Source organism: Ovis canadensis, chromosome 1 (genome assembly GCF_042477335.2).
Source record: "Ovis canadensis isolate MfBH-ARS-UI-01 breed Bighorn chromosome 1, ARS-UI_OviCan_v2, whole genome shotgun sequence".
Lineage (NCBI taxonomy): Eukaryota > Metazoa > Chordata > Mammalia > Artiodactyla > Bovidae > Ovis > Ovis canadensis.
This window is the reverse complement of record NC_091245.1, coordinates 20,057,058-20,074,375: the sequence shown is the minus strand read 5'-3', so window position 1 is coordinate 20,074,375 and position 17,318 is coordinate 20,057,058. Positions and strand designations below refer to the sequence as shown.

The 17,318-nt window shown below is 45.7% G+C and overlaps 1 protein-coding gene across 26 annotated transcripts in view; it reads right to left on the bottom strand.

Annotated features, from left to right (window-relative positions):
- The window catches only part of ARMH1 (armadillo like helical domain containing 1), a 59,110-nt gene that overhangs the window by 19,191 nt on the left and 22,601 nt on the right, over positions 1-17,318 (bottom strand). For 17 of the 26 annotated variants that reach the window (XM_069589977.1, XM_069589834.1, XM_069589889.1 and 14 more), the window contains 4 exons: positions 16,137-16,205; positions 14,344-14,510; positions 12,973-13,169; positions 10,221-10,305 (listed from right to left, as the gene is read on the bottom strand). In XM_069589977.1, the coding sequence (XP_069446078.1) occupies positions 10,221-10,305; positions 12,973-13,169; positions 14,344-14,510; positions 16,137-16,205 (518 nt within the window). The remainder of the gene's footprint in view (positions 1-10,220; positions 10,306-12,972; positions 13,170-14,343; positions 14,511-16,136; positions 16,206-17,318) is intronic. The other 9 variants (XR_011257043.1, XM_069589920.1, XM_069590025.1 and 6 more) reach the window with 1 other exon arrangement.

Below are 17,318 nucleotides of genomic sequence, written 5' to 3'. Positions count from 1 at the left end.
TTGAAAGTCAGGGAACACCCCCAGGAAGGGTTGCCTTGGTCTCAGTAAAAGCCCAAACTGAGATTCAGACCACCCATTTAGAGTTCCAAACAACCCCAAGGGCCTCACCAGCAACCTATAGCATATCTGAGCAGAGAATTAGATGTAGTGTCACCTGGGTGGCCACACTAAGTATAATCACGGCAACTGCTTTATTAACACTTGAAGCTCTCAAAATAATCAGTGGGTGAAATCTTACTGTACTGACTTCTCATGATGTGAGTGGAATCTTAAACTCTAAGGTTAATACTTGGATGACAGACAGTAGGCTTTTTAAATATCAGTCATCGCTGTTAGAAGGACCAATAACTAAGCTTAAAGTTTGTGGAAACTTAAATCCTGCCACTTTCCTCCCTGAGAAAGAAAATGAAACCCCTGATCATGATTGTTCCCAATTTCTAACTTTAAACTATGCAGCTCAGGAGGATCTGATGGATACCCCATTAGACAATCCTGACATGGAAATATTTACAGATGGCAGTTCTTTTGTCTGGGATGGGAAGTGTAAAGCAGGTTATGCCATGGTGATGGCTGAACAGGTTTTAGAAGCAAAATCTCTCCCCCAGGAAATGAGTGCTCAGCTAGCAGAGCTTGTGGCTCTGACCCGAGCTCTAGAGTCAAGCAAAGGGCAGCAAGTAAATATCTACACTGATTCTAAGTATGCTTATTTGACTTCACAGGCTCATGCTGCAATATGGAAAGAAAGACAGTTTAAAATGGCAACAGGAGAACCTATTAAGCATTTCAGAGAAATTGAGAGACTTTTAATGGTATATATTGTTCTAAAGAAGTAGCTGTTACCATTGAAAAGGGCACAGCAGGGATGGGAGTAAAGCAGCCTAAGGTAATCAGCTGACTGACTGTCAAGCCAGAAAGGCGGTGCTTTGTGAAACCGCCTCACTGCAGACGCCTTTGATCTGAACAGGTCCTGTGGAACAGGAAAAACCACAATATACTAAGGAAGAATTTAAAAGATATGAGAAAAGAGGAGCAAAGATTACCGATAAAGGATGGTTACAGTCCAAGGATGGATGATTAATAATTCCTGAAAATGCTCAATGGAAAATTCTTAAGGGTTTATACCAGAGTTTTCATTTAGGTGTTGAGAGTACTTACCAGATGGCTTCTCGTTTGTTTGAAGGTGGAAGTGTAATGAAAACTTTAAAGAACATTATCAAAAGATGTGAGGTTTGTCAGAAAAATAACTCAAACACTGAAAAGCTAGCAAAATCTGGGTGGAAAATATCCTGGAGAGGACGAAGTGGAAGTGGAAAATTTCCTGGAGAGGACTAGGAAATTGGTTTTACTTATATGCCAAAAGCTAATGGGTATTCTTACTTACAGGTTTGGGTGGATTCTTGCTTACTGGATGGATCGAGGCTTTTCCCTGTCATAGTGAACAGGCTAAGGAGGTTATATGAATTTTAATCCATGAAATTTTTCCCAGGTTTGGGCTGCCGCAGAGCCTTCAGAGTGACAGTGGCTCAGCCTTTAAAGCTGCTGTAACTCAGGGGGTGTCAAAAGCTCTAGGAATAGAATATTACTTACACTGTTTCTGGAGACCCCAATCCTCAGGAAAGGTTGAAAAAGCTAATGACATTATTAAGAGACATCTGTGCAAATTAACTCAAGAGGTGCAGGACAATTGGCTTAAAGTTCTACCCATAGCTTTAATGAGGGCTTGAACTGCTCCCCAAAAGGAGGAACTGTCCCCCTTTGAATATATTTATGGAAGACCTTTCTTACGCACAGACATTGTTATAGACCCTGAAGCCTTGGAATTAGCTAATTATGTAACTCAGCTCTCAGCTTTTCAACAGGCATTAATGGAACTCTGGGAGGTGACTCCTGACCCAGCCTCTGAGTCAAGCAAGCCTCTCTTTGAGCCAGGAACTGAGGCCCTGATAAAAACATTGGGATCTGGGGGCCAATCCCTCGAGCCCCTCTGGGAAGGCCCTTGCCAGGTTATTCTTTCTTTTCCCACAGCAGTCAAAGTGCCAGGAATTGATTTGTGGGTACATCACACTCGAGTTAAGAGGTGGCACCCTGGCCAGAACTAAATGATGTCATTTTATGTCTTTACTTGCTATGGTCTGGCTTTGTACTTTTCAAATGGGCCTGATAATCTATGTCCGCCTGCTTCTGCTGACTCCAAAAATCCTGGGTCTGCCGTTTGATCCTCAAGACAATGCCTTCCTGTCCTGGGCTCACTCCTATGCTGCGTCCCACAATCGGTCTAACTGCTGGGTCTGCGGACCACTCCCCTCTTCATCAGTGGCAGGCTTCCTGTGTGGGTTTCTCCACTTCAAGGAAAGGACTTCCTTCAACTCTGAAGATACCTTCACCAACAACAATCATATGTCATGCCTCTTCTTGATCTGCTGACATCTAACAGTCCTAAGAGGGACTGGTATAACATATTGTACCTTAACTATGGACATAATGTGACTTTTGATTTTAATTAAGTTTTAACTTGGCTTAATGACTATTTTGCCTTATATCTGTAACTGTAAAACAGGGTTTGTTTCTAACTGTCTGAAAGCTTTTAAGTTACAAACGGTTGTCCAGGCTCCTGTGAGTGCCGCAGCCACCTCCAACTATTACTTGGGGCCCCTGGATCAGAGACTCTCAATATGAGGGTTAGGAGAATATGTTGCCTCAACAATTTAGGGATGGAAGGAAGTAGTTATGGAACGAAATGACGCTCCTTTCCCTTGGCAACATAATTCTCCTAAAAGAAAAGGGGGGAATGAGAGAGTCAATTCCTAGGCAGATTGAGAAGTCCAGGGTCCCCAAGGAGGAGAAAGGGGTCTGGAATTCTCAAGGAGGAGGAAAGGACAAAAGTTTTTTCCTACATTCCTTAGTAAGGATTATATAACAATAATGTCCTGCTTGAGGACATGTTTCTCCTTCCGTAACACCTTCTGACTAATCCTATTATCTTAAAATGTATATTATGGGAGTGGGTCTAGTAAGGTTTTTACAACCTTGAGACATTCTTTTGCTTTATTGTAATAACCAATTAAAAAGTATATAATTTCCTTGCTAAGACTAGGGATTGGGGCACTCTCCCTCCCCTGCTGATGTCGACATCAGAAGCTTTGTCTGTCCCTTTCTCACTTTAATAAAACTCTACTTCACAAAAACCTTTTGAGTGATCAATCCTGGTCCCTGGTCCCAAAGTGAAATTTTCTTCTTTAGTGATCACAAATCTGACACCATTCACCATAAGCTATCAACAGGATGGTGGGTTAGCCTAGGTGATCACAGTGGGAACAGAGAAGGTAAGTGGAGGCAGAGCCTTGAGGACTTGACAAAGATGGAATGGGTGGGAGGTGAGAGAAAGTTGGTCGTCTGGTATCAGTCCTATACTTTTTCTTGAGCAATTGGGTTGGTGGTGGTAGCTTTTACTGAAAACAGGAGAAAGAACAAGTTTGGGGAAGGAAATAAGACAGGAGGGAAGAGGGCAGGGCACAACTTTTAAAGGATGACATGGATGTTGAGAAAAACAGGATTCGACAAGAGCTGGTTAGACTCTACTAGGCCCAAGATGGTGAAAGATTCAACTTCCAATAGACTTTGAGCTTTATTATACACTCATTGTAATACATTCAGTTCAGTTCAGTTCAGTCGCTCAGTCGTGTCCGACTCTTTGCGACTCCATGAATCGCAGCACGCCAGGCCTCCCTGTCCATCACCAACTCCCGGAGTTCACTCAAACTCACGTATATCAAGTCGGTGATGCCCTCCAGCCATCTCATCCTCTGTTGTCCCCTTCTCCTCCTGCCCCCAATCCCTCCCAGCATCAGAGTCTTTTCCAATAAGTCAACTCTTCACATGAGTTGGCCAAAGTACTGGAGTTTCAGCTTTAGCATCATTCCTTCCAAAGAACACCTAGGACTGATCTCCTTTAGAATGGACTGGTTGGATCTCCTTGCAGTCCAAGGGACTCTCAAGAGTCTTCTCCAACACCACAGTTCAAAAGCATCAATTCTTCGGCGTTCAGGTTTCTTCACAGTCCAACTCTCACATTCATACATGACCACTGGAAAAACCATAGCCTTGACTAGATGGACCTTTGTTGGCAAAATAACGTCTCTCTGCTTTTCAACATGCTATCTGGGTTGGTCATAACTTCCCTTCCAAGGAGTAAGCATCTTTTAATTTCATGGCTGCAATCACTATCTGCAGTGATTTTGGAGCCCAAAAAAATAAAGTCTGACACCGTTTCCACTGTTTCCCCATCTATTTCCTATGAAGTGATGGGACCAGGTGCCATGATCTTCGTTTTCTGAATGTTGAGCTTTAAGCCAACTTTTTCACTCTCCTCTTTCACTTTCATCAAGAGGCTTTTTAGTTCCTCTTCACTTTCTGCCATAAGGGTGGTATCATCTGCATATCTGAGCTTATTGATATTTCTCCTGGCAGTCTTGATTCCAGCTTGTGTTTCTTCCAGCCCAGCGTTTCTCATGATGTACTCTGCATATAAGTTAAATAAGCAGGGTGACAAGATACAGCCTTGACATACTCCTTTTCCTATTTGGAACCAGTCTATTGTTCCATTTCCAGTTCTAACTGTTGCTTCCTGACCTGCGTATAGGTTTCTTAAGAGGCAGGTCTGGTATTTCCATCTCTTGAAGAATTTTCCACAGTTTATTATGATCCACACAGTTAAAGGCTTTGGCATAGTCAATAAAGCAGAAATAGATGTTTTTCTGGAACTCTCTTGCTTTTTCGATGATCCAGCGGATGTTGGCAATTTGATCTCTGGTTCCTCTGCCTTTTCTAAAACCAGCTTGAACATCTGGAAGTTCATGGTTCACCTATTGCTAAAGCCTGGCTTGGAGAATGTTGAGCATTACTTTACTAGCATGTGAGATGAGTGCAATTGTGCGGTAGTTTGAGCATTCTTTGCATTGCCTTTCTTTGGGATTGGAATGAAAACTGACCTTTTCCAGTCCTGGGGCCACTGCTGAGTTTTCCAAATTTGCTGGCATATCGAGTGTAGCACTTTCACAGCATCATCTTTCAGGATTTGAAATAGCTCAGCTGGAATTCCATCACCTCCACTAGCTTTGTTTATAGTGATGCTTTCTAAGGCCCACTTGACTTCACATTCCAGGATGTCCGGCTGTAGGTGAGTGATCATACCATCGTGATTATCTTGGTCATGAAGATCTTTTTTGTACAGTTCTTCTGTGTATTCTTGCCACCTTTTCTTAATATCTTCTGCTTCTGTTAGGTCCATACCATTTCTGTCCTTTGTAATACATTAGCACATGCTAAATAATACACCCACAGGCCCCATGACAGCTCCAAGGCTGACCTTAAAAGGTCAAAAAATGGGTGGTGGCCCAATTGCTAGAAATCCTCACTCCTTCCCTCAAATAAATAATCCTCCCACTTAATAGCCTATGAAATGACCCAGCCCATAAAAACTAACCCCTCCTGCACCCAAGGGAGGCTCAAACTTTCTGAGTCTGACTATATTCTGCCTATGGAATTCAAATCTCTGCTTTCACTTTACTTTGACTCACTCTTGAATTCTTTCCTGGGAGAAGCCAAGGACTCTCACTTGGTGCCCTGTCCCAGGGATTCTCCACAGACCTAGGATATGATCATTCTCTCATTCTCCTACAACAAAAATCAAGAGTTCTGTTTTGGCTATACATTTCAGATGTTATTAGACATTCATGGAGATTTCAGAGGAGAGATCAGGCCAGACGTACAGACTTGGTAGCTGAATACATAACATATACATGTGGCGTGTAAAGCCATGGGACTAGACAAAATCACTTTGCTGACAAAGGTCCATCTAGTCAAAGCTAGGTTTTTCCAGTAGTCATGTATAGGTGTGAGAGTTGGACCATTAAGAAGGCTGAGCACCAAAGAATTGATGCTTTCAAACTGTTGTGCTGGGGAAGATTCTTGAGAGTCCCTTGGACAGCAAGGAGATCAAACCAGTCAATCCTAAAGCAAATCAACCCTGAATATTCATTGGCAGGACTGATACTGAAGCTGAAGCTCTAATATTTTGGCCACCTGATGTGAAGACCTGACTCATTGGAAAAGAACTTGATGCTGGGAAAGACAGAGAGCAGGAGGAGAAGGGGGCAACAGAGGATGAGATGGTTGGATGGCATCACTGACTCAATGAACATGAGTTTGAGCAAACTCTGGGAGATAGTGAAGAACAGGGAAGCGTGGCATGCTGCAGTCTATGGGGTTGCAAAGAGTCAGACATGACTGAGACTAAACAGCAACAGGCAAAACCACACAGGGAGAAGGTGTTGCTAAAGAGGTGGGACATAGGCTGACCCAACAGTCTAGTAAGAGAAATAGTAAAAACCAGCAAAGGAGACTTGGCGAAACGAGATCGCAGGAGGAAAACTCAAAGTTGTATCACAGAAGCTGAGAGAAGAGAGTGAGTTGTTTTTTGACCAACTGGGTCAAAAGCGACTGTGAGATCATGTAGGAAGCAAATGGAAAAATGGAGCTGGAGGGGAACTTGAAGTCAAGGAACTGGAACTGTGCATTCCTAAACAGGATAAATTAATCTTATTTTGGTGGGGGGATTATGTCTTTTACATATTGTCTAATCCATAGGTTAGCAAGGAGGGACTCATTTTGAAGATGGGTGATATGCAGCCTATTTTTTAAAATATTTAAAAACTTTATCAGCTTTATTGATGAATAATTGCCATCTACAGAGCATGTCTACATGTGAATGGAGATGAACTGTCAGAGAAAAAGGGAGGGGGCAGCTTCAGAAGAGAAGTCTGAGGGAATGTGCTTCAGAGAACAAGCAGAAGAAGGGGGGGCAGGCCTGTGACAGGACCAGGGACACTCGGCTGGAAAGGGAAAGAGAAGAGAGAAGGTGGGTGACCTGCCAGGCAGGTTGGTAGGCTTGGAGGTGGGAAGGTGGGGTTCTCAGTGTAAAAGGAGGTGAAGTCATCCCCTGGCTCCTCCATCGCAAACACCCATGGCAAACGGCAAGGGTCACCAGGCCCTCTGAGCCTCGTCACCTGTTCTCAGTGGGACTCTCCCTGAGAGCCCTCTTCCCGTGGAGCCTCCTCAGGGAAGGATGTCCTCCCCCTACCTCCACAGTCCGCCATACAGCACGCAGGGTAGAGAGCACAGCCTCCATACCTTCCTCCTTCCAAACTATTCCTTTTTCTCCTCCAATACAAACAAAGACAAACAAAACCCCAGGGCTTGGGATAGTACTTGGCACCCCACAGGTGTTCAATCAATACTTTTTTTTTTTTTTAAACCAACCCTACCCTTACAAAGGTTAGTCCCTTCAGCCATATCATCTGTGTCCCCTGATGTTGCTGTCATCCTGGGGCGCGGGGGTTGGTGGTGGGGAGTGCTCCACCTTGGCCATGCAATTTGGTGTCCTCAAACTCAGAGAAATTAATCTCTGGTCGTTCTATCCAAGTCACTGCTGTTAGGGCCCCATCTAAGGACCGTCAGACCTTCCCGCCCCTGCCCTTGGTGGAGTTGCTGTGGAAACTGAGAACTGTATGCCTGCCTGCTAAGTCGTTTAAGTCGTGTTGGACTCTTTGCGACCCCATGGACTGTAGCCCGCCAGGCTCCTCTGTCCATGGGGATTCTCCAGGCAATAATACTGGAGTGGGTTGCCATTTCCTTCTCCAGAGAATTGTATTCTTGCCCTTAACTTCCGCTCCACCCATCTTGTGAAAGAGTTCCCCCTAGTGGACAATCAATGCACATGCAAGCTCTGAATTCCCAGGGACACAAAGACAGTCTTGAAGGCGCCTGGTGGAAAAAAAAAAAAAGGAAGAATAATTGTTTCATTCAACAGACGTTTCTTGTACCCTGTTATGAGTCTGGCTTATCTGAAATTATTTTGAGGTGCACAGTTTCGCTGTTATCACACCAGCAGACATCAAACCAAGAAGGCAGTCCAGAGCTTCAGGTCCCTGTGGCCTCTGACAGAGTAGGTTGTTACGTAATAAAAACAGAGGGACTCAAGATGGGGTACAATATAGGAAGAAGCTAGGCCAGTTCAGCTCTGGAGGGCTTTATTGGAAAAACTGAAGCTAAGCCATTTTTTCGATAAATTTATTCAACAAACTTATAGTGCCTACCACCCTTTTTTTGCCAGGCCCTAAGCTGGAGAAAGAGATGAATCAGACCCCATCCCAGGCCTGAAACTGCTCGCTAATACAGTGTGCATGGGAGGACTCCCTCTCTCATCTACTCAGCAGACACGTACCCAGGACCTAACCTACGCTGGGGACTGTGCTGAGGGTATTAGGAGCAAGCGATGTGAGCTACAAGAAAACTGTTCACTGTCTATGTAAAGGGCAGTATATTCTGGAGATAACTGCTCCAAGGGAGGGAGGTGCTGGAGGGGAGAGGGGTGCAAGGTGGGAAAAAGGAAGCAGGCTGACGTTTGGATAGGGTTGAAGACAGGTCTGGAAAGGCCTCAGTGAAGAAAGCTTAAGCTGGGAAGTGATAGATGAGTGGGAGTGGTCACTTGGCCACGTGGAGGTGGGGCAAGGGGAGGGAGGTCACAGAGCCACACAATCTAGTCTTCTCCGGGTTGTATGATTAAGTCTCCTGACATGATTCTACCGCCAGCTCACCCCCTTGCTCCAGTGCCAGCTACAACTCTCTACTGCGCCTGACCTTGACCTAGGTGCCTCCACCACTCCACTCCCTCACCGGTGACTCCTCCCCAGCTAGGAGACTCTGCTCCAGCTGGAACCAATTCCAACATGGCACTGCTAATCAACATAGGCGCCCATGTATCGCTGCAGGGGTCAAACAAATACAAAGTAGACAGTGCTGCTGAAGGCAAGATAAGACAGACATTCAATTTCAACACTGCTTCTGAAAAAATAATCTAGGTTGGGAGCGAACCCCAGGATGTCACGTGCATACCTTAACCCCAGTGCCTGTATACCCTTTCTGCCCCAACCCCCAGGCTTCCTGGACCTGGAGGTTCAGCCTGTCCTCCTGGACACAGGTGGCTCTTACTGTCTGGCGGGCCTCCCTGCCCTGGCCTCCTTGGTCAGGCCCATTCCCTCTCATGTACCATTTTATTCTCCACACCTAGGTGGTCCCCAGTCCCCCTCCTCTTTCTTGCCGGGGCCTCTGTGCCCAGCTAGATCAGCACAGTCCATTTTGCTGTCTGAACAAAGGCCTTCCAGCTGGCCTCCAGCCTCTAGTCTCCCTGCAGGGCTGGCTCGCGATGCCATCTGGCATTCTAGGAACTCCACGATCTGGTCCTGGCCTACCTTCCTAGGTCTTCCTGGAGTGAGACCTCTACCAAACCTCCACCAAATGGCCTCCCTGCCATTCCCTAGACACATCTTGTATTTCCCTGTGTCTAGGCCTTTACACCAGGCTCCTTTCCAGAATGCTCTTCTCCCCTTTCTACCTTCCCTAATCCTTCCCATCTTGAAGGCTCAGCTCATATACCAGCTTCTCAGAGAATCCTCTTTGATTTCTTCTGTTGAAAACAGAATCTCCCTTTTCTGAACCATTGTAGGAGCAGGGAAGAAAAATAATATCCTATAAACACCTGCCATGTGCTACATTTTAAAACCACAGGCTTTGGAGTCAGACAGCTCTGGTTTGAATCTGGTTAGTTGTATAAACATGTGTAACAGCATCTTTCATCTCTCTGTGCTTCAGTGCTTTAGCTTGAAAAATATAAAAATGCCAAACCCCACCATTCATTCATTTGAACATTTGAATATCTAATATGTGCCAGAATCTATACTCTTGTGGTTACTTTGAGAATTAAATGGAATGATGCATGGAAAGTGGCTGGTGCATAGGTGACCCCAATAAATAAAAACCTATTAATACTACCATTATTCAATCTAGTTTCTTAGAAGAACAGTCCTCAGGGTGATTTCTACTGGAGGGGATGTGCCACGTAAGTCCGGGAACCAGAGCCAGCCCTGGACCCAGGAAGATTATAACAACTGCAAGAGCATGTGGCTGATTCCTAGTGCAGAACATGACTGTCATTTTCTGCATAACTTGCCCATCAGTACCAAGGCAGCACCTTCCGTCTGCCGAGGATGTCTCGGACACTCAATAAGGCTCTTTGTGAATAGGAGAAAACGTCTCAGAGCCAGTCTGCCCAGTTCTCATGGCCACCTTCGGCCATCTGGAGCAGACCCGGCCATCTCCCTTACCTTCATACTGGACTTCCAAGTGCATCGTGCATAGCACCTTCAGCACGCAGTCCACGATGCTGGGGTGTGTGGTCCCAATGATTGACTGGCAAGACAGACAGGGGGACAAGGTGGTTACTCTTTCCATCTAGTCCACCTGGGAGAAGTGAAAAGCTGACTTCCAAACAGCCAGGCAGCCTGGCTGAATGGGGAGTTAGGGGGTACGGGTGAGCAGCAGTGAGTCACAGGGCCTTGGCCCCCACACTGAAGAGGTTCATTTCTTCTGGAGAGGAGAGGTGGAGATGGGCAGCTGGAAATCTCCCTAGAATCTGCCAAGGTTGCCACTGGGCCGCCTGGCTCAGGAGGCACTCGGTGGAGGCTAGCTGGCAATTGCTAGAAGAGCAGACACCAGTTGGCCATCTGGGATGAGCACAGGCCCGAGAGAAGGGAACTCATCTAAGATCCTAAGTCTCCTCTTCAGCAAGACCTCAACAATCAGGCAGCCCCCGCCCCTTCTGCATCTCCCCCCTGCCTGTGCGTAGGGTTCCTGTGCTTCGGCGTTAAACATCCTCACACTCACCCAGCTTCAATGCAACTGTCTTTCAACTCTGTCTCTTCTCACTACTGCTCGCTGCCTCTTTACACCTAAGCTTCTGAGGGGAAGCCAAGTCTCTGTCCTCCATGCATCCTTTGACAGGAGGCTATAATTTTTGTTTTCCTGCCATTGGATAGTCCCCCAATTCACCGAAACTTTTCCTGCTGGGCCCAGCTTTCTGTTGTACCCACACAATCACTCTACTGTATTTGAGCCAGCTGATCATGACTTGCTTCTTGAAACTCCTTTCCATTCATTTTCACAGATCTGTGTTTTTCTGTTCTCCTTTTATGGCTTCTGGTTCTTTTTCAAAGAGGCAGCATGGTATATGGAGAGAATAAGGTCTTGAGGTAGAGCTGGATTTAATAGTCACTTAGTAAATATTTTCTGTGTGCGGCCTTGAATAAGTCACTGAACATCCTTCTAAGGCTTGGTTCCATCACCCATCAAGGGGTTGATAGTCCTTGTCTCCATCAGCCATTGTGAAGACTGAAAGAGACAGTGTAAGTAAAGCCCCGAGCACCGGGAAGGAGGCACTTAAGACATGGCAACTGGAAATAATGATGCTAATCAGATGTTTTACTGGTCTTCTTTCTGAGCTCATCTCTTAAATGTTGGTGGTGTTCCTTCTCTTCTTACGTGCTACACTCTACCTGGGTGACCTTATTTACTTCTACTCTTTCAGATACCACTTCTCCACTCAGAAACTCCAACAAAAGGCCATCTTCATTTCGGGTCTCTCTGGAGCCTCAGACTTTAATTTCCTGCTGTCCTGAGGGCGTCTCTACCAGATGTCCCCAGCAGTGATTCCTCAGTGCAGCTAGGAATCATCATTGCCTGGGAAAACGTAAAGGCCCCCTGAAAGCTGTCAGATTCTCTGGCAGCGGGCTCAGGATTTAGTATCATTTGCACAAGTGACCCATCTATATATTTTGCAACTAACTTGGCCTGCTGCTCACATGGGCCCTTGGGAGACATTGAGACTCATCAAGTTTGTTGGGTCAAAACCTAACTCCTCCCAAATCAAAGCCATGTTTCCTGTTCTCTTGGTGGCATACAACTCACCCATGAAGTCCAAAACTGGTGTCTTCTTGACGGCCTTTCTTTTTTAAGATTTTTTAAAAATTGTGGATCATTTAAGAGTGATGGGTCTTCGTGGATGTGGGGCTTTCTTTAGTTGTGCTGAGTTTGGGGCTACTCTTCGTTGCGGTGCTTGGCCTTCTCATTACGGCGGCTTGTTGCAGAGCTTGGGCTTTAGGGGGCATAGGCTTCAGTAGTTGTGGCTCTAGGGCCCTAGAGCGCTGACTCAGTAGTTGTAGTGCGTGGGCTTACTCTCCTCAAGGCATGTGGATTCCTCATGGCCGAGGGATTGAACCTGTGGTCCCTGCATTGGCAGGCGGATTCTTAACCGCTGAACTACCAGGGAACTCCCTAAAGTCTTTATTGAATTTGCTACAATATTGTTTCTCTTTTATGTTTTGCTTTTTGGCCATGAGGCATGTGGGATCTTAGTTTACCAACTAGGGCTCAAACCCCCACTCCTTGCATTGAAAGGTGAAGTCCCAAGCACTGGACCACCAGAGAAATCCCTCTTTGATCTTTTAGTTGTCTCTCTGCCTGCAGCCCCTCCTGGAGCTGTACTGAGAGCTTTAGATGGTTCATCTCAAAACCTCTCTTGGAGGCATGGTGTCCCCAGCTCACTAGGCATGGTGTCTTCATGGGCTCATCACCATGCCCCAAAACTGACTTTTCTGTATGCCAGGGCACCCAGAGGAAGGCAGGAGCCAATGAAAGAAATGGAGCGTTCCCATGCACTGGAGATTTGGCTCCTTTCTTCACTTACATGCGGCCTACAATGGCACCCTGCTTCTTTCCCTATCAAATTGACTCCTTTAATCTTTTCTATGGTCCTTCCATCATCCTTGTTGCTTGTCTCAACCACTTTTAAGTCTGCCAACATCTTTCTTATCCTTAAATAAACAGGATAAATCAGTCTGCTGAGAGACACGAACTCTCTGCCCTGCTCTGGCCTTCTGGAAGTAACGCTGATTGAACAGCCGATAGGCAGTGGGAGGTCAAGCTCCGTTTCTCATCCCCATGTGGAGCGCAACTGTGGAAGGTAATTGTCAGATTACTGAGTTGGAATCAGAATCACTGGAGCGTGCGGCCTGGGCTTACCTGGGCAGTCCTGAGTGTCTGCAGGGCCAGCTGCTGAGCTTTCGGGGACGCACAGGGCAGCAGAGCTATCAGGCCTTTGTACACTTGATTCTGGTACTTGGGATTACCGTGGATCAAAGAATCCAACAGGACCTGCACTTCTTCCTGAGTTTCTTCTGACTTGGACTTTGCCAAAAATTCTGCTATGGATCGTACACCTGAGCAAAGGAGAGAGGAGATGCTAGATGGGAAGGGCTTTATGAAAAGTATCCTCACTTGAGGTTATATAATATGAGATAATAGGAATAAGATCTATTTAACCAGTCCTGTTCAAAGCAAAATCGAGGCTCTGTTCTCATGTTGCATCACTGTTTTTTTCATCTAATGGTTACGTGTCTGGAGGATTTTGTTTCAACCTAGGCATGTTAGCTTGTCAAAATCTGTTTTCAAATTTAAAATGGCTCTGCAAAATGCACAATAAAACTTGCCTGTTTGATGGTTGTATGATAACTAACACATAGGTAGCAGTCAGCACTAAATGTTTTAACAAATTCTATTATATTTAGTCCTGGAAACTACACTGAGAGAGAGGTGTTAGTCCCACTTTATGAATAAATACACCAAAGCTCAGAAAGACATGAGGGAAGGGCAGTGAGGGATGCACTTTAGAGAGGTGTGCGTGGAGACGGCCTCTCCTGGGCATGTCTCAAGCAGAGTGCTTGGGGAACATCCTGAAATGACTGGGTGACTTCCTATCTGAACTGCCCTTGATGCTCTTTGAGGATAAGGACTGCATTTTATTTAGCTTTGTATTCCCAGCACCTTAGTGTATGCATGCATGCTCAGTTGCTGCAGTTGCGTCTGACTCTTTGCAACCCGACACCAGGTTCCTCTGTCCATGGGATTCTCTCTGTCCATGGGATTCTCCAGGCAAGAATAACGAGTGGATGGCCATGCCCTTCTCCAAAGGATCTTCCCAACCCAGGGATTGAACCTGCATTTCCTGTATTGCAGGTGGATTCCTTATCATTGAGCCACCAGGGAAGCCCAATTTAGTGTATACCTAGTACCATATTTAAAATTTTTAGTTCAATTTTATTTCTAGAATTATTTACAAATGACTCAATAACTCTTTGCTGAATGGATGCATGAAAGAGGATATATTTGAAATGAAGTATTTCCAAAACCACCACAAAAAGATTTGAGCAAATGATGAATCAGGAAAGTCATAAATCTCGGTCTTCTGGTGGTGAATATGGATGGGAGCTAAGTGAGTCCACTCTACAGAATGCTTCCTGTGCAACCAGGTACCTGGGGCGTTTTCCTCTAGCAGTTCTGGGGATCCCCAGGGAGATGGGAGGGAATGACACCATTATCCTACATGATACCCACCGTAGCTTTCACAGATGAGCTCCTTGTACTTCCTGCCGGAGTTTGCAATCACCTGAAGTAGCTTGACGGATTCCTTCTTGTCCTCCTCCTTGATCTTATTCAGCGCAAGTATTTCCAAGAGTGTTAGGACCCCTCCAACCTCAAGAAACTCTATGAGGTATCGATTACTGTCCAGAGAAATAGAAAAGTAGAAATAAGAAACTTGTCAAGTTCCTTGGCACTAACCTTTTTAAGGTTATGATGCTCTTGAACTGTGGTGTTGGAGAAGACTCTTGAGAGTCCCTTGGACTGCAAGGAGATCCAACCAGTCCATCCTAAAGGAAACCAGTCCTGAATGTTCATTGGAAGGACTGATGCTGAAGCTGAAACTCCAATACTTTGGCCACCTGATGTGAAGAGCTGACTCATTTGAAAAGACCCTGATGCTGGGAAAGATTGAAGGTAGGAGAAGGGGACGACAGAGGATGAGATGGCTGGATGGCATCACTGATTCGACATGAGTCTGAGCAAGCTCTGGGATTTGGTGATGGACAGGGAAGCTTGGCATGCTGGAGTCCATGGGGTCGCAAAGAGTTGGACATGACTGAACTGAACTGAACCTTTCTAAGAGATCTCAAGGACCTTTCTTCATATAGTCCTCCTATCCAGGAAATGTTCATGGATAAAGTGATACAATAGTTAGGAAATTATTCCTCCCAGAAGGAAATGTGAAAGTCAAATACAATGGCCATTTCCTGTGCTTGACTTTCCAGCATCTGTGTCTCTTCTTGAAAGAAGATTCCCTTGGGGAATCACCCCTCCACCTCTCATGAGCCATGTGGTTTTTGGAGGGTGAGCAGATGACAAGGAGTATGTCATCCTCTGACTGTAGTAATTGATTTGGGGCCAGGCATATGACCTAAGTTGGTCCAGTGAGGCTCAGGATTTTCTTGGGAACCCTTGGGAAATACATGCTTTCTTTTTTTCACATGTTATCTTAAAAATTTTTTTGGGGGGTTGCACTTCATAGCATGTGGAATCATAGTTCCCTGACCAGGGATCAAATCTGTGCCCCCTTGCATTGGAAGTATGGAGTCCTAACCACTGGGCAGCCAGGGAAGTCCTACATGCTCTATTTTTGATGTGACTGAGCTAGAAGGATGCAAGTCTGGAGCGTCTGAAGACCACAGCACATGCAGGTCTATGAATATAGAGGAGAACAGAGCTGAGAAATGAAGAAAAAGCAGGAGTGACCAACAACTGATATTTTTTGAGCCCTTGGATCTAGTGAACCTGGAAAAATGGATTTCTATCCTCCAGACATTTCAGTTAAGTGGGCTAATAATGTTTACATTTTCCTTGTCCAGTATGAGTTAAAGTGAAAGTCACTCAGTTGTGTCCAGCTCTTTGCGACCCCATGGACTATATAGTCCATGAAATTCTCTAGGCCAGAATACTGGTAGCCTTTTCCTCCTCCAGGGGATATTCCCAACCCAGGGATCAAACCCAGATCTCCCTCATTGCAGGCAGATTCTTTACCATCTGAGCCATCAGGGAAACCCAGGTCCAGTACGACTTAGTTTCCTGTAATTAACAACCAAGAGGATGCTGACTAGCAAAGTATCAATGGAGCACATGAGATGGAGAAGCAACTAGACCAGGACCACAGGTGCCGCCACCTCTGGGTCCATTTTGAGGGCTACTAGGTACCCACTGATAAAAGGAAGTCAAGGTCCCCTGGGGTGGGAATGCCAAGGACACCATGAGCCTGGTAGGCAACTGAGACTCCAGAATCCCTCTAGAACAGAACTCACCTGCTTACAGCTGATAAGAAGACGCCAATGGACCTGAGCAGCTTATCTAAAGGCGAACCAGTCATGTAGCTGTACGACAAGTTAAAGAGTGAATTTCAGGGTGGTTTTCCATCCCATGTCTGACCCCTGACACCACCTATGGCCCAGGATGACCAACAGCTGAACTGTGTCCTTCATCTGAGAGGGACTACTAGGTTGAAGGAACAGGTGGATGAGGGGTGCTGGCAGGTGTGTTCATGGTTCTCCAGGAAGCTCTTCTGGGGCAGTTCAACCACCCTGGCCCTGATGGGCTCTCTAGAGAGTAAGAGGCGGTGTAGGAAGAATGCTGGGGGTCAATTTCACAATCCTCCCTATGCCATGACCATCGTACCCTTGGGTCTCAGCACAGTTCATTACTTTGTGCCTCATTCTTGGACTTCTCTAAAAAATAATCAGCTTCATCATTAATTTTCAATTTTGCCTTGCTCAAAGCTTTATACTGGAGGTCACTATCTTTATGAAGAATTGTGTGTCTTCCTAATAAAAACAATAGGAGATGGTGGAAAAAATTAAACTCTGATTTAAAAGAACCTCAGTACTTAATGTTATTTTTTAATGTGAGCTTTTGCAAAAAGCTTCAGTGTAATAAAGTACCCAGAGCACGCATCAGCTTGGATGCAAGGTATGAAATCAAGCCACAACAGAAGAGGAACCAGTCAACAATTACTAGGCTCATAACACATCACGGGCTCTTAGAACACTTAAGAAATTAGCTGAAATTATTGCAGCTCATGGAGGATGACTGAGAGCTTCCAAGACTGATAAAGGCTAATGTAATGGGTTGGAGGTAATGGTGCTTTGTTGGGAAGGGAGGGTGCATGAGGCAAATTATCTCTGCTGCACCCTGGTTCCCAGGGTGCCAATAGAAGTAGAGACAGATTGGCTCATTAGGAAAGGCTCTTTACTGCAAAAACAGTGTTTGCTCTGGAGCCAGGCTCCCCTGCCTGCTGCCATTGTAGCTGGGGGCCAGGCTACCAGCTCATCACCCTGCTTCCCTGAAACCCCTGCCCCCATTCCTGCCCCATGCCTCCTCAGTGCGGGCTGACCAACTTTTGGCAGCTTCTTTTTCCTCTGTCCCAGGCTAGCCTTATTATCATAACCACTCACTATATGTATTTCTGGTCCATTATTTCCAGCAATTAG